The sequence below is a fragment of the Hirundo rustica genome, chromosome 24, assembly GCF_015227805.2.
Source record: "Hirundo rustica isolate bHirRus1 chromosome 24, bHirRus1.pri.v3, whole genome shotgun sequence".
NCBI classification, from domain to species: Eukaryota; Metazoa; Chordata; class Aves; order Passeriformes; family Hirundinidae; genus Hirundo; species Hirundo rustica.
In genome coordinates this window covers 6,433,382-6,453,410 of record NC_053473.1, presented here as the reverse complement: position 1 = coordinate 6,453,410, position 20,029 = coordinate 6,433,382, and the positions used below count along the sequence as shown (strand labels likewise).

General features: G+C 60.0%; 2 protein-coding genes across 2 annotated transcripts in view; both read right to left on the bottom strand.

The window, feature by feature from the left end:
- Positions 1–459: 459 nt before the first annotated feature.
- On the bottom strand, positions 460–6,167 carry PPP1R15B (protein phosphatase 1 regulatory subunit 15B). The gene is made up of 2 exons (XM_040085953.1): positions 4,785–6,167; positions 460–1,909 (listed from the first exon to the last, which is right to left on the bottom strand). Exons 1-2 carry the CDS (start codon positions 6,165–6,167, stop codon positions 1,661–1,663), a joined length of 1,632 nt encoding a protein of 543 aa, XP_039941887.1. The 3' UTR covers positions 460–1,660.
- Positions 6,168–8,061: 1,894 nt separating this feature from the next.
- The window catches only part of PIK3C2B (phosphatidylinositol-4-phosphate 3-kinase catalytic subunit type 2 beta), a 31,296-nt gene continuing 19,328 nt past the window's right edge, over positions 8,062–20,029 (bottom strand). Inside the window, exons 13-33 of the mRNA XM_040085667.2 lie at positions 19,364–19,531; positions 18,889–19,000; positions 17,947–18,089; positions 14,896–15,084; positions 14,723–14,816; positions 14,552–14,646; positions 13,886–14,066; positions 13,435–13,542; positions 13,248–13,340; positions 12,751–12,880; positions 12,430–12,566; positions 12,163–12,332; positions 11,193–11,349; positions 10,245–10,354; positions 9,962–10,163; positions 9,758–9,876; positions 9,553–9,670; positions 9,360–9,441; positions 8,679–8,785; positions 8,424–8,552; positions 8,062–8,355 (exon numbers count right to left, since the gene is read on the bottom strand). Of these exons, the coding sequence (XP_039941601.1) occupies positions 8,167–8,355; positions 8,424–8,552; positions 8,679–8,785; positions 9,360–9,441; positions 9,553–9,670; positions 9,758–9,876; positions 9,962–10,163; positions 10,245–10,354; positions 11,193–11,349; positions 12,163–12,332; positions 12,430–12,566; positions 12,751–12,880; positions 13,248–13,340; positions 13,435–13,542; positions 13,886–14,066; positions 14,552–14,646; positions 14,723–14,816; positions 14,896–15,084; positions 17,947–18,089; positions 18,889–19,000; positions 19,364–19,531 (2,833 nt within the window). The 3' untranslated portion in view covers positions 8,062–8,166. The remainder of the gene's footprint in view (positions 8,356–8,423; positions 8,553–8,678; positions 8,786–9,359; positions 9,442–9,552; positions 9,671–9,757; positions 9,877–9,961; positions 10,164–10,244; positions 10,355–11,192; positions 11,350–12,162; positions 12,333–12,429; positions 12,567–12,750; positions 12,881–13,247; positions 13,341–13,434; positions 13,543–13,885; positions 14,067–14,551; positions 14,647–14,722; positions 14,817–14,895; positions 15,085–17,946; positions 18,090–18,888; positions 19,001–19,363; positions 19,532–20,029) is intronic.

The window sequence follows — 20,029 nt, the reverse complement described above, 5'->3', positions numbered from 1 at the left end:
GAATCATCACCAACCCACGCTTCTTCCCCGGGGAACTCCACTCGTTTCTCGTTCTCCTCCCCGAATTAAAAAGCAGATCCAACGTGAGCAAAAGGCTCCAAAATTCCAAGGGGATTTGAGGGTGTGATGCGAATTGGTAACTTTTTTCGTAGGAAAAAAAAAAATCGAATTTTTTGGGATGGAAAACAGCTGGAATGCTGCCGGAATTTGAATGATCGCGACTCTTAATTTAATCCCCGAAATTTCCCCAAGTGCACCACAAAAAGGGGATTTTTCAAAGCAAAGGAGCCACTTCCTGCAATGACAGCAAAGGATAAATCCAAAAATTCTGGGATTTTCAAGTCAGGCTAAAGCAGGAATAAATAATTTTCTTCCAAATTAAAAGCTGAAGGAATTAAGGATAAATGTAAAGCGCTTCTAGGGTTTTTCTTCTACAAAGTGGAAATTATTCTGGCCAGCTGAACAAATAATTGATTTATTGACCCAACTTTGTGCAAACATTGGAATTTTTCCGCTTTTATTCCCTGCTTGGAAAATTCCCACGCCAGCCTCCAGCTCCGAACCCCTTTTTCCCTCTCAACGATTTTGATTAAAATAATTTACTATTTTAAATTAAGTATATAAATAAAGAGTTCTGTCCTCTCACTGAAATGTTTTTTTTGGTGACCCCAGTGCAGACACACAGAGTTAATACTGATTTCTGGGAAGGAAAACAGGGAAATTTTGCCTTTAAATTTCCTTAAATCCCAGATAATTTCCTTAAACCCAAGAAAATTATCAGGGCAAGCAGATTGGATATAAAAATTCACTTCAATCCCTCTCCCAAAGCAGAATTACAGCCGAGATTAATTAAACAATGAACGGATTTTCCTCCCGAAATTCAAGCATCATCCACAGCCTCATTAAGTTTTAATTATTAATTGGGATGAGGAAGTTTCCTTGGCCTAAAAAACCAAGGAATTTGCTGGAGAAGCAGCCAGAACCCTCTGGAATAATCCCGGAAAAGGGAATTATTTAACTCAGTCAAACCAAAGCCTGGCTGGAATATTCAAACCTCAAAAAAAGCTCCAGGAACACTCAAACATTGGATTATTCCATGCCAAAAAAAAAAAAAAAAAAGTGGGGAAAAAAAAAATCCCTTAAATGAAAGGATTTTTTAAAGAATCAGGCTTTTGGAGAAGCTGGAAAAGATGGAGAAACACAAACACACCCAAAAAACCCCCCAAAGCCCTCAGCTGCACATCCCTCAGGGAATTTTAAACCAAAACTGCAATTCCAGGGAATGCACCCCACAAACATTTCCTTCAAAATAGGTTTTGCTTTGTTTGCTTTTCTTTTTTTCCAAAAGTGCAAAAATCCAAGGGAGCAGTCCCCGCTCCCCAAGGCAGGGCAGGAAAAGGCGTTTTTGGGAAGGGGTCGGACCCCGGCTGTGCCAAGTGCTAATTAACAGGAATGCAATCAGAGCGCCCTCGCCCTGCCAGGGAGCTCCAGGGCTTTTATCAAAACGGGGATTTATCCAATATCAAACTGGGAAAAACAAACCAAAACAAACAAAACAAAACAAAACAAAAAAACAAACAAAAGGGGGGGGGAAATAAAAAGTTCCGCCATTTTGTCCCCACTTCAGCACATGCAGCTGCCGCTTTCAGAACTCATTAATTTAAGGGTGGGGCAAATCCCGGGAGTTTTGAAGGTGCTGGAAGGGGTCAGTCCTCTGGGAATGGAACTCCTGGAGCCTCTGGAACGCCCGCAGTCTGTGCTCGGTGGCCAGGCAGTAGCCGATGGCCTCCTCGGTCTCCTGGATGCGCCGCTGGAACCTGCAGCCGTCCCGAGCCATCTCCTCCCAGGGCCCCTTCCTGTCCTCCTCGCTGCTGACGTAATACTCCGTCACCTTCTCGAGGAATGTCACCTGGGAAAAAGAGGGACTGGGATCAGCAGCGCTCAGCAAATCCCAGTTTAAACTGGCGGGGTTTTTTTGTTTGTTTGTTTGTTTGTTTGTGAGAGTTGGGAAATGGCTACGAGTGGTGGAAGGGTCGGGGGTTTTCTCTGAGGGTGAGGTGGGATATTGGGAAGGAATTCCTGACTGGGGTGGAATTCCCAGAGGAGATGAGGCTGCCCCATCCCTGGAAGTGTCCAAGGTTGGAGAGCAAAAAAAAAAAGATTTAAAAATGGATAAAAGGGCAGCCTGGGACAGTGGGAGGTGTCCCAGCCCATGGGATTGGATGATCCCTTCCAGCCCAAACCATTCCAGGATTCCATGTGCTGCTTTGGATGGGATTCTGGGAATAAATCCTTCCCTGGGACTGGGACGGAATTCCCAGAGAATCCCTGGGAGTCTCCCAGGCCAGGCTGGAGCAGCCTGGGATGGTGGAAATTGTCCCTGCCCATGGAATGGGATGAGCTTTAAGGTCCCTTCAACCAAACCCAGTCTGGAATTCCGCCATTCCATACTCTGCTCCCTAACCCTGCCCAAAATGTTTCAGCTTTAAACCCAGTGCTGACCTGCCTGGCCCAAACTACTCCCGAGTTACTCCAGGCTGCCCCGGAGGGCTCCGTGAGCTCATTCCAGGGGCTGTAACTGTGCCAGGGCACTCCGGGCCGGGAATGTGCTCCGGGAAAAGGGCTGGGATTGGCCGTGGGTTTCGTAACAACCCCAAAAAACCCGAAAGCAGAAGGGTTCTGTTGAGTCAAGAGCCCCGTGAGTCACAGATAAGGAAGGAACGAGTCACACTCTGTCACATGCAGCCCTACGTGACTGGAACAATCCCTCCCGGAATTCCAGGGGGTGGAGCTCATGGAAGGAAATTAAAAATGTGCACACCAAAAGTGTCACAATCCCAACTGGAATTCCAGGGGGTGGAGCTCATGGAAGGAAATCAAAAATGTGCACACCAAAAGTGTCACCTTTAGCTCCTTTTGACAGCTATTTCATGTAAATAAAGGGATTTATGGGCTCGGGATCTGCCCTTGGCAGTGTTCAGGCCAAGATTACAGTGTGGATTTCAGCCTGAGTTAAACCCAGCTGACTTTGGGCTCCTGCTTGTGCCTCTGCACTCAGCTACAGAAAGGCACAAACTGAACTGCCAGCACCGCTGAAATCAGGGCTGGTTCCTCAGAACAAACCGCCGAAGCACAAATATTCCTAGAGGCAGGAAAAAAACCATGGAGAAGCACAAAAACAACGGCGCTGCTCCACTCCCAGGATTTACCGGCACAACGAGGAGGGCGTTTGTGCTCCAGGCAGCTCCCAGACAATGGGGAAATCCGGAATTCCAGCGGGGTTTGGGGGATCCCATCCCAGCAGGGACACCTCCCACCATCCCAGGCTGCTCCAACCTCGTGCCCAAGGCCGGGATAAGAGCAGACTCCGAGGGTCAGCGGGAGCTGCGGATGCACAAGTTCCCGATCCCAGGGAGCAGAGCGCACCCAGCGCTCCCACTCCACGGCTCTGGGAGCACAGACCCCGCAGGGCTCCAGGGGAACGGCCCCGAGCTGGCTGCAGCGGAACTCCGGGGATCCCTCGGGATGCGCCGGCCCCGCGAGCTCCCGCTCCCGAGCTCTTACATCAGCCCGGCCGCACCTTGCGGCCTTTTTGCATCAGCTCCGGGGCTCTGACGTCACTTGGGACACTGCAGCCAGCTCGTCCCTCCTTTCACCAGGGCCCGGGATCACCCGTGCCAAAAACCCCCGCCGGAGCCGCAGCCCTGGGGCTTGGCAGTGCTCCGAGTGAATTAACTGCTGATCGAAATTAAGGGAGGAGGAAAAAAAATATATATATATCTGCTGTAAAAATAATTAAACAGAATTAAAAATATTTTCTGTTTGCGTGACTTGTTCCACCACTGGATTGTCCAGGGATTTGGTACTCGAATCACTCCTCATCCCGATGTTTGAGGCGTCCACCTTGAACGTCTGCAGCACCTCAAAATTCAGGATAAATAATACACAGTTATTACTATTATTAATGTCCAAATTCATCCAAAAAAATCAGATTTCTCTGCCTGTTTGGGTTCAAAAGTCCAGTTTTTGATTATGTACCTTCTATAAATAAGTATGCTATAAATAAGTATGCTATAAATAAGCATACATAAGTAAAATATAAATATATATTCTATAAATAAGTATGCTATAAATAAGGATACATAAGTAAAATATGAATATTATATATTCTATAAATAAGTATGCTATAAATAAGGATACATACTTAAAATATGAATATTATACTTACCGATTATATAATTTAATGTATTTAATAATAACTTAAACGGAAATGGGAATATTGGGATAATGTATATGGGAACCTCAGTTTACTCCAGAACACTCAACAAGCCCACTTGGGTCGTAAAAAAAAAAAAAAAAAAAATCCTGAAAATTCTTTCGGTTTCAGGTGTTAACTTCCTTTTAACAGAAAGTAAAAGGGAATATTTCAGGGAAACTCCTCACAGCTTTGGAGTTTCTCAGGGGAAAAAAAAATTCGCACCCCAGCTCTGGAGTTCCTCCGATGTTGAAACCACAAGAGAAACAGAACAGAAATTACGGCTCAAAACGGAAACCCAGCCTGAAAAGTACAGCAGGAATTCTCTGCCCCGGTCGCCAGCGCCTCTCAGAATTTCCCATCACGTGCCAAGGATGAGGCGCAGCATTCCAGGGAAATTATCAGCACTCTGGGAACGCTGACCTCACCCCCGCTGGGCGCAGCCTGGGGCCCTGGTGGGTTTATTTTTTAACGATCCCAAGACGCCAAAAAAAAAAAAACATAATCCCCCCATTAATAAAATCCGTACCTTTTTCCGCTTGGAACTGGCGGTTGTGTCCCTGCGCTGCCCCAGGTCAGGGCCCCCGCAGTTGTGTTTTTCCAGCTGCACCCTGCACACGCCGAGGCGCTCGGCGGGGACGGAACCCGGCGCCGCTTTCCTCTCCGCCGTCTGGAAGGCCGCCGTGAAGTTTAAAGGGTTATAGGGATCGTCCGAGCTGCAGAACGAGTTCCAAAGTTTCAAGTTTTCCGCCTCATCCACGCTGTCACAGTCCCACTCGTCCTCCTCGGAACTAGGAGAGCCCTCGGAGGACTCTGCCCACGAGTCTTCCTCCTCCTCCTCCTCCTCCTCTTCCACGTCCGACATTCCCTTTCCCGGCTCGCTGGAAGACGTCTGGATGGTGGCTGTGAAGTTCTGAGGGTTGTAGGGATCCAAACTGTAGAAGGAATTCCACAGGTGAAGCCTCTCCCCGTCCTGGCTGCCTGCGTCTGAGTCCGAGGGCAGCTCCTCGCTGTCAAACCCGTCATCACCTTCATCATCATCATCATCATCATCCCAGTCCTCCTCACCCTCACTCTCCTCCCCACTGGATGCTCCCCCGATGATATAATCGATTAATTTATTCGCACACGCAGGTCTGGTCGATACTGGGAAGTTTCTCTCCGTTCCAGAGTCCTCGCCCTCCTCTCCGGCCGAGGCTGCCCCCTCCTCAGCCGCATCCCGGAGCCCCTCGGGCTCCACGGGGACACCTCCGGGCTGTCCCCCCGCGTCCTCGGGTTGCTCCAAATCCCCGCTCTTGCCGTGCGGCTCCTCAGTCTCCCGGCGGATATCCCGGTGCTGCTGCTGCTGCTCCTCCTCCAGGCTGTGGTAGCCGTGGTCGGGGTCGGGCACGGGCAGGTGCCAGCGCTGGAGGAACGCCAGGCGCTTGCTGCGCAGGAACTCGACCTCGGGCAAGCCCTCGGCTCGCAGGGGCTGGGGCAGGTGGCTCTTGCCCTGCTCCGAGCCCAGCGCGTACCAGTCCACGGGAAGAGCCCCCAGGCTGCTCCGCACCAGCCCGGCTCCCCACAGCCCCGCCGGGGGCTCGGGGCCGCCCCGCGGCCGCTTCTCCGGGAGCTCCTCCTCGGCCCAGCCCAGCGAGGCGCCCGCCTTCGGCAGCAGCACCAGCGGCGGCGGCGCCTTGGCGGGGCACAGCGCGGAGCTCAGCGCGGCGCCGGGCAGCAGCCGCTGGAGGAGAGCGGGCAGCGGCGACAGCAGCTGCGACACCACGCGCAGCCAGGAGAAGGGCGGGCTCGCCTGGGACGAGCCGCCGGCGGGGGCCGCGCCGGGCCCCGCCAGCTTCGGCCAGGCCCCGGCCAGGCCCAGTCGGGCCCATCCCAGGCCGGGGCCGGCGCGTTCGCGACCGCCGTGCTCCATGAGGCCGTTCAGCGCTGCCAGCGGTGCGGAGGGGCGCGTGGAGCGGCGCTCCGTGGCGGGGCGGTGAGGCTGAAGGCTCGGCGGGCGGCGGGCGGCTCCGGTTCCGTTTTCGACTCCATCCTGAGACAGCTTCAGCACGAAATGGCGGCGGGGCCGCCGCAGCGCTCTCCGGCCCCGGAGGGAGGGGCGTGGCGGCGCGGCCCCGCCCGTGCCACGCCCGCCGCGTCACCGCCTCCCATTGGGCGGTGTCGGGGAGGCCGCGCCCACCCCGGGGTGACCGCGCCCCCCGGGGATTGCATCAGCCGGCGCGCGCCGGCCGGCGGCGCCCCCTGGCGGCGCGGCGGGGGGACACCCCCCCCAACCCACCCGGGGTCACGGGACAGTGTGGGGACAGCGTGGGGACACCGTGGGGACACTGGGAACACTCGGGACACTGTGGGGACACTGTGGGGACACTCGTGACACTGTGGGGACACTGTGGGGACACTGTGGGGACACTCAGGGGACACTGTGGGGACACTTTGAACACTCGGGACACTGTGGGGACACTGTGGGGACACTTGTGACACTGTGGGGACACTCAGGGGACACTTAAGGGACACTTGGGACACTGTGGGGACACTGTGGGGACACTGTGGGGACACTGTGGGGACACTTGGAACACTCGGGACACTGTGGGGACACTGTGGGGACACTCGTGACACTGTGGGGACACTCAGAGGACACTTAAGGGACACTTGGGACACTCTGGGGACACTTGGGACACTGGGAACACTCCGGGGACACTGTGGGGACACTCAGGAGACACTGGGGACACTCAGGGGACACTGTGGGGACACTCAGGTGACACTGTGGGGACACTCAGGGGATGCTCTGGGGACACTGTGGGGACACTGTGAACACTCCGGGGACACTGTGGGGACACTCGTGACACTGTGGGGACACTCAGGGGACACTTAAGGGACACTTGGGACACTCTGGGGACACTTGGGACACTGGGAACACTGCGGGGACACTGTGGGGACACTGTGGGGACACTGTGGGGACACTCTGTCAGCCCCAGGGACAGCAGCCCGTGAGGGGCGCACTGGGAGAGGGGCTGGAGGATCCCGGGGGTTGAGGCGGGCAGAACCCAGACCCCCAGGGCTCGGCGTTCTCGGGGGCGCGGCGGGCAGCTGTGTGCCCAGATGTGCGGGCAGGTGTGTGCCCAGATGTGCGTGCAGATGTGTGCCCAGATGTGCGGGCAGAGGGGCAGATGTGCGGGCAGGTGTGTGCCCAGATGTGTGCCCAGATGTGCGGGCGGAGGGGCGGACGTGCCACCCCGTGCCTTTCACCCCCTCCTCTGATCCCGAGTTCCAGCAGGAGCGTCCCGGGGCAGGAAATTCCCAACTCCCCCAGCCTGGAGAAGCCCGGCCGCCCCCAAGCGCAGGGCCGGCAGATCCGGTATTTAAAACTTTTAATATAAAGGTTAAAGTTAATTATTCTCGATCCTGAGAAACATTTCGTCCGTTTACGGAGCTGTCGCTGTAAACAAAGCACCACAGGCACCAAGCCCGCACCCGGGGCCGGCTGGCAGGGGGGAGGACACGGGTGTGACACACACAGGTGTGACACAGGTGTGACACAGGCGTCCCCAGGGCACGGGGACACCGAAGGTGGCCGGGCTCCCCTCCACGCCGCTCTCCTTTGGGAGCGAATTCCCCGCGGTGGGAATTTGCCCGGTTCCTGGGGCAGGGGTCTCCACACTCCCCCCGCCCCCCCAAACCTCCCCCTCCCCTCCGCCCCGGTGCTCGCGCTACTCGTTATTAAAAACAATTCCAATACGGAGATCCCAAAGGAAGAAAATCGCCCCCCGAACCGCCCCGCCGCGCCCGTCCCTCCCCGCGTTGCTCCCTTGACACAAGGTAAACTCAAAAAAAACCCAAAACCAAGAATCCACCCGGGGCAGCGAGCGCAATTCCGGGGGGGGGGGTCCGCGCCCGGGGGTCCCCGCGGGGGCTCACAGCGTGCCGTGGCCGCGGGAGCCCAGGGCGAACCAGCCCATCTTCTCCTGCGCCAGGTCCAGGTCGCGGAGGCGAATCCCCACCTCTCCCAGCAGGATGTTCTCCCAAAACCCTTCCTCGCTCAGCACGCTCAGCCGCAGCTCCCGCTGCTCCAGGTCCCCGCGGGGGATCCCGTCGTACACCAGCTGCGGGGGGCAAAACCGCTCAGGCACGGCCGCCGCCGCATCCCACCCCGGGCCCGGGCCCCTCTCACCATCTCGTTGTAGGTGGGGTTGCAGGTTTTTCGGGCCACTTTGGTTTTCCTCTTGGTGGTTTTCTGCGGGTCGGGCAGCAGGTAGGTCTTGACGTAGGGGTCGGGGTCGTTGCCGTCGTGCAGGGGCGGCTGTGGGGCAGGGGGGGGACCGTGAGCCGGGGCAGGGGACAGGGGACAGGGGACAGGGGACAGGGGACAGGGGACAGGGGACAGCTGCCCGCCCCGCTCCCCGCCGGGCGCCGCCGCGCTCCCTACCAGCCCTCGGATGTGCATCACCATGATGAAGAGCTTGCTGTTCTTGTAGGAGATGGAGAGCTTCACCTCCCCGCCGACCCTGCCCAGGGACCGAGCCCACGTGGAGTCTGGAGAGGGGGACAGGAGGGATGGGAGAGCCCTGAGGTCACCCCCCGAAATCGCCCCCTGAGATCACCCCCTGAGATCACCTCCTGAAATCACCTCCTGAAATCACCTCCCCAAACCACTCCCCAAAATCACCTCTGAAAATCCCCTCCCAAAATCACTCCCCAAAATCACCCCCAAAATCCCCTCCCAAAATTACCTCTCAAAATCACCCCCAAAATCACCTCCTAAAATCACCTCCCAAAATCACTCCCCCAAATTACCCCCAAAATCACTCCCCAAAATTACCTCCCAAAATCACCTCCCAAAATTACCCCCAAAATTTTCCCCAAAATTTTCCCCAAAATCACCGCCCAAAATCGCTTCCCAAAATTGCTCCCCAAAATCCCCCCCAAAATCACCTCCCAAAATCCCCCCCAAAATCACCCCTCAAAATCACCCCCAAAATCATCTCTCAAAATCACCCCCAAAATCACTCCCCAAAATCACTCCCCAAAATCCCCCCCCCAAATCCCCCCCCAAAATCCCCCCCCAAATCCCCCCCTGCCACCCCCTTTGCCCCACCCCGTTCCCCACCTGCCGCCTTCGGGGCCGGGTTGCTTCCGGCCGCCTTCTCGTCGCGGGGCAGGGGGTGGAAGAAGGTGTAGACGAGGTCACACTGCGGGGCCGGGAGGTGACATCGGAGGTGACATCAGCAGCGGCAACGACACCCACAGCCGGGGCGGGCGCCGCGCCCCCCGTGCCCGCAGCCCCCGGCCCGCGTCCCCACCTCTGCCACCTCGGGGGCGGCGTGGATCAGGTGCCAGACGTAGCCGTTGAGCTCGTCCTTGCGCCGCTCGGCCGCCGCCTCGCCCCGCGAGCGCCCGATGACGAACCTGCTGGGGAAGCTGCGGGGACGGACGCTCAGGGGTGGGGGGCCCGGGGCGTGGGATTTTGGGGAGTCCCTGGAGGTCCCGAGTGGTTCCCGGGGGTACCTGGGCAGCAGCGAGGAAGGGAAGAGGAGGCGCAGTTTGTTGTGCAGCTCCTGGAACTCCTCGAAGGTGCGCTGCACGAAGGTCACCTCGCCGTCACGCTGCACCTTCACCACGTAGGTCTGCGGAGAGGAGCGGCCGTGAGGCCGAGCCCGGCGCGGGCGCCCGGCCGTCCCCCGAGCCCGGCCTGGGGCCGGCCCCACTCACGTAGCCCTTGCTGGGGTTGAAGACCCTCTCGTGGCGGCACAGGAAGACGTCGCGGATCCGGCCGGACGTTTTGAGGCTGTGCGCGCGGGGGGCGAAGGACAGCGCCGGCCGCGCCTCCGAGCCCGCAAACTTCATCTGCGCCAGGTTGTGGATGAAGAAGTTGAGCTTGGTGGCCACGCTGCCCAGGCTGGACTCGATCAACCTGCAGGGGAGGCCGCCGCGCGCTCAGCGCCGCCGCCGAGCCTCCGGCCGCCGCTGTCCTTCGCCCGCCCGCGCCCCGCACCTGGTGAAGTAGGTGGTGGCGTCGGCGTCGGAGTCCTGCGGCCTCAGCGCGTCGTAGACGTACTTGAGGTCCTCCAGGTCGGAGAGCTCGGGGATGCCGCAGGACAGCATCTGGCAGGGAGGGCAGCGATGAGGACGGGGGGGACACAGGGGGGACACAGGGCACACAGGGGGGACACAGGGGACACACAGGGGACACACAGGGGACACACAGGCGGGACACAGGGCACACAGGGGGGACACAGGGGTCACACAGGGGACACACAGGGGGGACACAGGGGACACGGGGGACACAGGGGGCACACAGGGGGGACACAGGGGACACAGGGGACACAGGGGCGACACAGCGGGGACACAGGGGACACAGGGGGGACACAGGGGGGACACAGGGGCCACACAGGGGGGACACAGGGGACACACAGGGGCCACACAGGGGGGACACAGGGGACACACAGGGGGCACACAGGCGGGACACAGGGGACACACAGGGGACACAGGGGACACACAGGGGACACAGGGGGCACACAGGGGACACAGGGGACACAGGGGGCACAGGGGTCACACAGGAGTCACACAGGGGACACAGGGGGCACACAGGGGACACAGGGGGGACACAGGGGACACAGGGGGGACACAGGGGGCACACAGGGGGGACACAGGGGACACACGGGGGGACACAGGGGACACACAGGGGGGACACAGGGGGGACACAGGGGACACACAGGGCACACAGGGGGGACACAGGGGACACAGGGGGCACACAGGGGTCACACAGGGGACACACAGGGGGCACACAGGGGACACACAGGGGACACAGGGGACACAGGGGACACAGGGGGCACACAGGGGACACAGGGGTCACACAGGGGCCACACAGTGGGGACACAGCGGGCACACAGGGACCCCCGCGCCGTGCTGACGGGGGCTTCGTGGCCCCCCCGGCTCTCACCAGCCCCAGCAGGTTGAGGAAGAGGTGGGTGTGCTTGCGGATCAGGTTGTAGGCCTGGCAGCACAGGTCCACGAAGTCGTGGAAGCGGCTGGAGGGCTTGTCCCCGCCGTTGATGACGTACGCCATGTCCGAGGTGAAGACGAAGGGCGCCCGGTCCCTGCGGCGGGGGACGGGAGGGACAAAGTGAGCAGGGATGGGGCGGGACAGGGACAGGGAGAGGTGACCCACTGCCAGGACACGGAGAGGGAGAGGGAGAGGGAGAGGGAGAGGTCACTGATTACTGGGACAGGGACAGGGAGAGGTGACCCACTGCCAGGACATGGATAAGGAGAGGGAGGGGTCACTGATTACTGGGATGCAGAGAGGGAGAGGGAGAGGTCACTGATCACCGGGACAGGGACAGGGAGAGGTGACCCACTGCCAGGACACAGAGAGGGAGAGGTCACAGATCACCGCTGTTACCCTGGTTTTTCTGAGGTTTTTTTAAGGCCTTTTTGATTTTCATAAATGGAGTCAGATCTTTTAGTTACTGTAGGATATTAGAGCAGTTTTCTACCTTTTCCCACAGATGTAACATAAACAAATCCTTTGTTTTTCATTCTCTGTCCTTTGTTTGCATATTTCTAACCTGAAAACAATTGTAACTGACAATTGGTCTGGCCACTGAGGCTGAGGGGTGGAAACCCCAAAAAGCCAATCTTCTGCTGGACCCACAAATGTATAAAAAGTAAGAAATAAACAAAGGGGTCTCTTCTCTCCGCTCTCTCGGCTGTGAGCTGGGATCAGAAGGACCTCTGCCTTGCGAAATCTCTTGTCTGCGTGTGATTGCTCTGTGTGTCTCGGTGACACAGCGGGACAAGGAGAAGGGCAGGTCACTGCGGCCACCACCGGTCACCCGCCACCAGGACAGGGGCAGGGAGCTTCCCCCTCCGTGGGGACGAGGGCAGGAGGTCCCAGGCGCCTCTCTCACCTCTTGATGTTGCCGAACATCTGGGCGTGGCCCAGGAACCTGCCGAAATCGATGTGGAACATGTGGCCCGTGGTCTTGAGCATGATGTTGTCGTTGTGCCTGTCGCAGATGCCCAGCACGTAGGTGGCCACGCAGCAGCCGGCGCAGGAGTAGATGAAGTTTTCCACGGCCTGCGAGGAAGGAGGGGAGGACGAGGAGAAAGGGCGGGATGCAAGGGGCTGCTCCCTGGAACGGGAGGGGACGCGAGGGGCAGGGATCCTCCCTCACCTTCTCGTACTCGTCCTCCTTGGGGTTGTGTTTCTGCAGCCAGTCCGCCAGCGGCCGGTCCTTGAAGGAGCCGGTCACGCCGTGCTCCACCTGGATCTTCCGCAGGGTCTCGGCGTTGGGGATCATCTCCACCATGCCTGGAGGGTGGGACAGCGGGGTGAGACCTTCCCAAGCCCGAGAGCCGCCACCCCGACCCCCTTTGTCACCAACCAATGTCACCACGGCGTGACAGGGGTGGGCTGGTGGGATCAGGTGTCCCGAGCCAGCCCCAGCCCCAGCCGGAGCTCGCTGACCCCTGGGGACACCCCAACTCGGTCCCACCTCGCCCGCGGCCGGTGGAGAAGCAGCGGAAGATGACCATGCGCATGTCCAGCCCCTCCTGCACCCAGATCTTGTTCATGATGCGGATCATCTGCAGCGTCAGCATGTCCTGCCGCAGGTCATCGCCACACTGCCGGGGGAGAGCCACCGCAGCCGTCAGGGCCAGGGGAGAGCCACCGGGGCCACCAGGGCCAGGGGAGAGCCACCGGGGCCACCAGGGCCAGGGGAGAGCCACCAGGGCCAGGGGAGAGCCACCAGAGCCACCAGGACCACCAGGGCCAGAGGAGAGCCACCAGGACCACCAGGGCCAGGGGAGAGCCACCGGGGCCACCAGGGCCAGAGGAGAGCCACCAGGGCCAGGGGAGAGCCACCAGGGCCACTGGAGCCACCGGAGCCACCAGAGCCACCGGAGCCACCGGAGCCCTCAGGGCCCGGAGCAGGGCCCATCTCGGAGGGCTGTGCCAGGATCTGGGCGTTTCCAAAGGCGCCAGGCTCACCTTGAAGATGACGCGGATGTTCTCCCCGAGCGGATCCACGTTCTGGAAGGAGAGCTTCAGCGGGACGGCGTTGGAGTTGAAGTAGGAGCAGTCCTGGGGCGGGAAGGAGCAGGGGGTGGCGGGTCAGGGTCAGGGTGAGCCGGAAGCGGGCACAGCAGCCCCCCGAGCCCCCCGGCCCCGCACTCACCCGGGGCACGATGCCCTTGACCAGCAGGCTGGGGCTCAGCGGCAGCCGGCACGAGCCGTGGGCCTGGAAGAACTGCGCCACGTCCTCCAGCCCCTCGCGCAGGATTCCCTGTGGGAATGGGATCCGTGGGATGGGGTGGGGTGGGCAAGGAACAGGGCGACCATGGGACAGAGATGGGATAGAGAGGGGCGGGCGAGGGAAGGGGTTAGCACGGGACGGAGTGGGCAAAACCCAGGGTGCACACGGGATAGGGCGGGAATGTGACGGGACGAGGCGGGCATGGGACAGGAGGGGCGAGTGTGGGACAGGGGCTGACAGCCGGCACCCCCTGCACCCCTGCACCCCTCCCTGCACCACTCCCTGCACCCCTCCCTGCATCCCTGCACCATTCCCTGCACCCTCTGCACCCCTCCCTGCACCACCTGCAGCCCTCCCTGCGCCCCACACGCACCTGGCGGGCGGACGGGGCGGCGTCCCGCACCTGCTGCGCCAGCCTGGCCAGCGTGCTGACCAGCAGGCACTGCCGGTCGAACTCCTCGCGCAGCCCCTTCCCGCAGCAGCACAGCAGCGCGGCCAGCAGGTACTGGTACCGGATGCTGAACTGCGAGTCCTTGAGGCCGTCCTTCAGCAGCCTGCTGGGGACACGCGGGGTCAGGCCGGGCTCAGGGTCACACCCGGCTTGGGGACACGCGGGGTCAGGCCGGGCTCAGGGTCACACCCGGCTTGGGGACACGCGGGGTCAGGCCGGGCTCAGGGTCACCCCAAACTTGGGGACACGCAGGGTCAGGCCAGGCTCAGGGTGTCCCTGGTTTGGGGACACACAGGGTTAAGCCAGGCTCAGGGTGTCCCCTGGTTTGGGGACACACAGGGCCAGGATGTCCCCTGGTTTGGGGTCACACAGGCTCAGGGTGTCCCCTGGTTTGGGGTCACACAGGGTCAGGGTGTCCCTGGTTTCGCGTCACACAGGCTCAGGGTGTCCCCTGGTTTGGGGTCACACAGGCTCAGGGTGTCCCTGGTTTGGGGTCACACAGGGTCAGAGTGTCCCCTGCTTTGGGGTCACACAGGGTCAGACCAAGCTCAGGGTGCCCCCAGCGCTCCCAGATCCCCCCAAACCCACCAGAAGAAGTAGTGCGTGATCTTGAGGTCACAGATGGCTCTCTTCATCAGGAAGCGCACCAGGGGACTGTCCAGGTAGCACTCGTACTTGAGGGCCTGCGCGGGGCACGGTGTCACGGTGTCACGGCGGCGCGGCGGCACCCCGGGGCGCGCCCCCGCTGCCGCCGCGCACCTGGACCAGCTGGGGCAGGTAATCCAGCAGCTCCGCGTCCGAGATGGAGTCGATCCACCGCACGGCCGTCCTCCTCACCTCCTGGTCCGGGAACCTGCGGCCGGGACGCGTTCCGTGGGGCGACGGCCGGCCCCGCGCGGGACGGGGACGTCCCCGGGGCCCGGGGTGCTTACGTGGCGTGCAGCAGCCCCAGGGCGTCCTGGTGGCTGGCGGAGCTCCAGTGGCTGAGCAGGGCGTAGATGTCGGGCAGGCAGCCCCAGTCCCAGCTCGGGGCGCTGGCCAGCAGCATGGGCAGCGCGCCCGGGGACGCGTGGCAGTGGCACCGCTTCTCCCACAGCCGCTGCCGGTCGGCGTCCGTCAGCCTGCGGGGACGCGGGGGCGCGGGGATGTGGGGACGTGGGGACGTGGGGATGTGGGGACATGGGGACATAGGACACGGGGACGCGGGGATGTGGGGACGTGGGGATGTGGGGACATGGGACACGGGGACATGGGGACACGGGGATGTGGGGATGTGGGGACATGGGGACATGGGGACGTGGGGACATGGGGATGTGGGGACATGGGGACATAGGACACGGGGACAGGGGATGTGGGGATATGGGGACATGGGGACGTGGGGATGTGGGGACATGGGGACACGGGGACACGGGGATGTGGGGACGTGGGAACGTGGGGACACGGGACACAGGGACACGGGGATGTGGGGACGTGGGAACGTGGGGACATGGGACACGGGGACATGGGGACACGGGGACATGGGGATGTGGGGGTGTGGGGACATGGGGATGTGGGGACGTGGGGACATGGGGACGCAGGGGCGCGGGGATGTGGGGATGTGGGGACATGGGGACATGGGGATGTGGGGATGTGGGAACATGGGGACACGGGGATATGGGGACACGGGGATGTGGGGACATGGGGACACGGGGACACGGGGATGTGGGGATGTGGGGACGTGGGGACATGGGGACATGGAGATGTGGGGACACGGGGATATGGGGACACGGGGATATGGGGACACAGGGACACGGGGACACAGGGACACATGGACATGAGGACATGGGGTCATGGGGATGTGGAGACACGGGGCAAGGGGACAGAGGGCACAGGGGCACAGGGACGTGGGGCATGGGGACATGGGGACACAGGGACACAGGGACACGGGGATGTGGGGACACAGGGACATGGGCACACGGGGACATGGGACACGGGACACAGGGACACAGGGACATGGGGACAGCATCAGTGAGGGCGTGGCAGGGGTGGGAGGGGGAGGAGGGGGCGTCCCTGTGTCCCCAAAACACGTGGGAGCTCAGGGAGGTGACATTCCTATGATCCCAAAACACATGGCTGGGACAGGGCTGGCAGGACCCTGCTAAGGGACAGCAGGACCCTGCTAAGGGACAGCAGGACCCTGTTAAGGGACAGCAGGACCCCACTGAGGGACAGCAGGACCCTGCTAAGGGACAGCAGGACCCTGCTAAGGGACAGCAGGACCCGAGGCCCCGCGCCCAGGGACCCTCGAGCTGCCCCCGCCCCTGGCGCAACTGCTGACACCTGATCCCGGATGGCTCCGGCCGTGCCAGGCTGGGAGAGGGCAGGGACAACAGCGGGAAGAGAACGGGAGAACCATGGGAGAACCAAGGGAGAACCACAGGAGAACCAGGGGAGAACCACGGGAGAACCAGGGGAGAACCACGGGAGAACCACAGGAGAACCAGGGGAGAACCAGGGGAGAACCACGGGAGAACCACAGGAGAACCAGGGGAGAACCAGGGGAGAACCACGGGAGAACCAGGGGAGAACCAGGGGAGAACCACGGGAGAACCACGGGAGAACCAGGGGAGAACCACGGGAGAACCAGGGGAGAACCAGGGGAGAACCACGGGAGAACCAGGGGAGAACCAGGGGAGAACCACGGGAGAACCAGGGGAGAACCAGGGGAGAACCAGGGGAGAACCACGGGAGAACCAGGGGAGAACCAGGGGAGAACCAGGGGAGAACCATGGGAGAACCACGGGAGAACCAGGGGAGAACCAGGGGAGAACCACGGGAGAACCAGGGGAGAACCACGGGAGAACCATGGGAGAACCAGGGGAGAACCAGGGGAGAACCACGGGAGAACCAGGGGAGAACCAGGGGAGAACCACGGGAGAACCAGGGGAGAACCACAGGAGAACCAGGGGAGAACCAGGGGAGAACCAGGGGAGAACCACGGGAGAACCAGGGGAGAACCACGGGAGAACCACGGGAGAACCACGGGAGAACCACGGGAGAACCAGGGGAGAACCAGGGGAGAACCACGGGAGAACCAGGGGAGAACCAGGGGAGAACCAGGGGAGAACCACGGGAGAACCAGGGGAGAACCACGGGAGAACCACGGGAGAACCAGGGGAGAACCACGGGAGAACCAGGGGAGAACCACAGAGAACCACAGAGCTCCGAACCCCCCAGCTCGGGCTCATCCCGGCCCGGAGGGAGGCTCAGCCCCACGAACGGCCCCGTGTGTGCCAGGGCAGCGCCGGGGTGTCACCCGTGTCCCCCCGCAGGGCAGTGCCAGCCCCGGGTTTATTTACCAATACAGTGATTTCTTATTTACCAATAAAGTGATTTTTAAATTTACCAATAAAGTGATTTTTTACCTACCTATACAGTGGTTTTCTATTTACCAATAGAGTGATTTTCTATTTACCAATACAGTGATTTTTAATTCACCAATAAAGTGATTTTTTACCTACTAATACAGTGATTTTTAATTCGCCAATGGAGTGATTTTCTATTTACCAATACAGTGATTTTTAATTTGCCGATGGAGTGATTTTTCACTTACCAATAGAGTGGTTTTTAATTCACCAATACAGTGATTTTTTGTTCGCCAGTGGAGTGATTTTCTATTTACCAATAGAGTGATTTTTCACTTACCAATAGAGTGATTTTTTATTCACCAATACAGTGATTTTTCACTTACCAATGGAGTGATTTTTAATTCACCAATACAGTGATTTTTAATTCGCCAATGGAGTGATTTTCTATTTACCAATGGAGTTATTTTTAATTCGCCGATGGAGCGGTTTTTCACTTACCAATGGAGTGATTTTCTATTCACCCATACAGTTATTTTGAATTCGCCGATGGAGCGGTTTTTCACTTACCAATGGAGTGATTTTCTATTCACCAACAGAGTTATTTTGAATTCGCCGTCGGAGCGGTTTTTCACTCACCAGTAGAGCGACTTTTTCTGCATGGCCTCCCGCAGCTGGCGCTGCTCCTCCTCCGCCAGGCTCCCGAACTCGTAGGTGGGGCCGAGGCTGGCGGCGGGCGGGCTGGAGAACTGCACCTCGAACGCCGAGGTGGGGAAATCGATCTGGGGAGAGCACGGGGACGGGGGGACGGGGAAGGTGAGGATGGGGATGAGGATGAGGAGGAGGTGAGGATGAGGATGAGATTCAGGTGAAGATGAGGGTGAGGGTGAGGATGAAGATGAGGATGAGGATGAGATTGAGGTGAAGATGAGATTGAGGTGAAGATGAAGATGAGGTGAGGATGAGGATGAGGTGAGGATGAGATTGAGGATGAGGATGAAGATGAGGTGAGGATGAAGATGAGGATGAAAATGAGGTGAGAATGAAGATGAAGATGAAGATGAGGTGAGGATGAGGATGAGGATGAGGATGAGATTGAGGTGAAATGAGGGTGAGGATGAGATTGAGGTGAAGATGAGGATGAAGATGAAGATGAGGTGAGGATGAAGATGAGGTGAGGATGAGGATGAGATTGAGGTGAAGATGAAGATGAGGTGAGGATGAGGATGAGGATGAGGCGAGGATGAAGGTGAGGTGAGGATGAGGATGAGATTCAGGTGAAGATGAGGATGAGGATGAAGGTGAAGATGAGGATGAGGATGAAGATGAGGTGAGGATGAGGATGAGGCGAGGATGAAGGTGAAGATGAGGATGAGGTGAGGATGAGATTCAGGTGAAGATGAAGATGAGGATGAGGACGAGGATGAGGATGAGGATGAGATTCAGGTGAAGATGAGGATGAGGATGAAGGTGAAGATGAAGATGAGGATGAGGATGAGGCGAGGATGAAGGTGCCGCTGAGGGGAGCCGCTCCCGCCGCGGGCCCGGGGGGATCTGTGCCCCGGCAGTGCCAGCACGCACCTGCAGGATGACGCTGTCGGGTTGGTTGAAGTTCGGGGCGCTCGACCTGGCCCTGGAGTTGTCCTGAGTGGCCGGCCACAGGCCCAGGAGCTTCCGCCCGCAGGTCAGGACCCTGGGGGACAAAGGGGACACTGGGGGACAAAGGGGACACTGGGGGACAAAGGGGGTCACTGGGGGACACGGGGGGACAAAGGGGCACGGGGGCGGCACCACTGATGGTGCTGAGCTGAGGCACTGGGGACACCCCAGCACTGGGGATCCCGAGGTTCTGGGGACCCCAAGGTTCTGGGGACCCCCTGGCATTGTGGGGACCCCCTGGCACTGGGGACCCCAAGGCTCTGGGGATTCCAAGGTTCTGGGCACCCCCTGGCACTGGGGACCCCGAGGTTCTGGGCACCCCCCGGCCCTGGGGACCCTCCCGTGCCCCCCAGGGACCCCAGCCCAGCCCCCGGCCGTGCCCGGGGTCCCCACGCACTGCCTGAAGTTGAAGAGGGGGGTGGTGACCCAGCCCAGGGCCTCGGGGACCCGCCGCTGGCGGCTGGCGTCCGAGGAGCCGCCGGGGGGTGGCACGGGGACGGCGAAGAGGGTGACACTGAGCAGCGTCTCCCGGGGCAGCCGGTTCACCTGGACCGGGAAGCAGATCCTGCGGGAGAGAGGCCAGGGGTGAGCTCGGGGTGCCGGGGACGGGGTCGGGGTGCCGGGGATGGGGTCGGGGTGCCGGGGATGGGGTCGGGGTGCCGGGGATGGGGTCGGGGTGCCGGGGATGGGATTGGGGTGCCGGGGATGGGGTCGGGGTGCCGGGGATGGGATTGGGGTGCCAGGGACGGGCTCTCCCCCTCCCCTCCTTGGGATGCCCCAGGAGAGCCCGGCCCTACAGCCGCCTTTGCTGCTGGCACCGGGCTGTCCCTGCAAATTCCTGGGAGTCACTGGAAGCTCCAGAAGTCCCTGAAAGTCCCTGGAAGTCCCTGGAAATCCCTGAAGTCCCTGAAAGTCCCTGGAAGTCCCTGGAAACCCCTGAAGTCCATGAAAGTCCGTGGGAATCCCTGAAAGTTCCCGGGAGTCCCTGAAAATCCCTGGAAGTCCCTGAAGCCCCTGGAAGCCCCTGAAGCCCCTGAAGCCCCTGGAAATCCCTGAAGCCCCT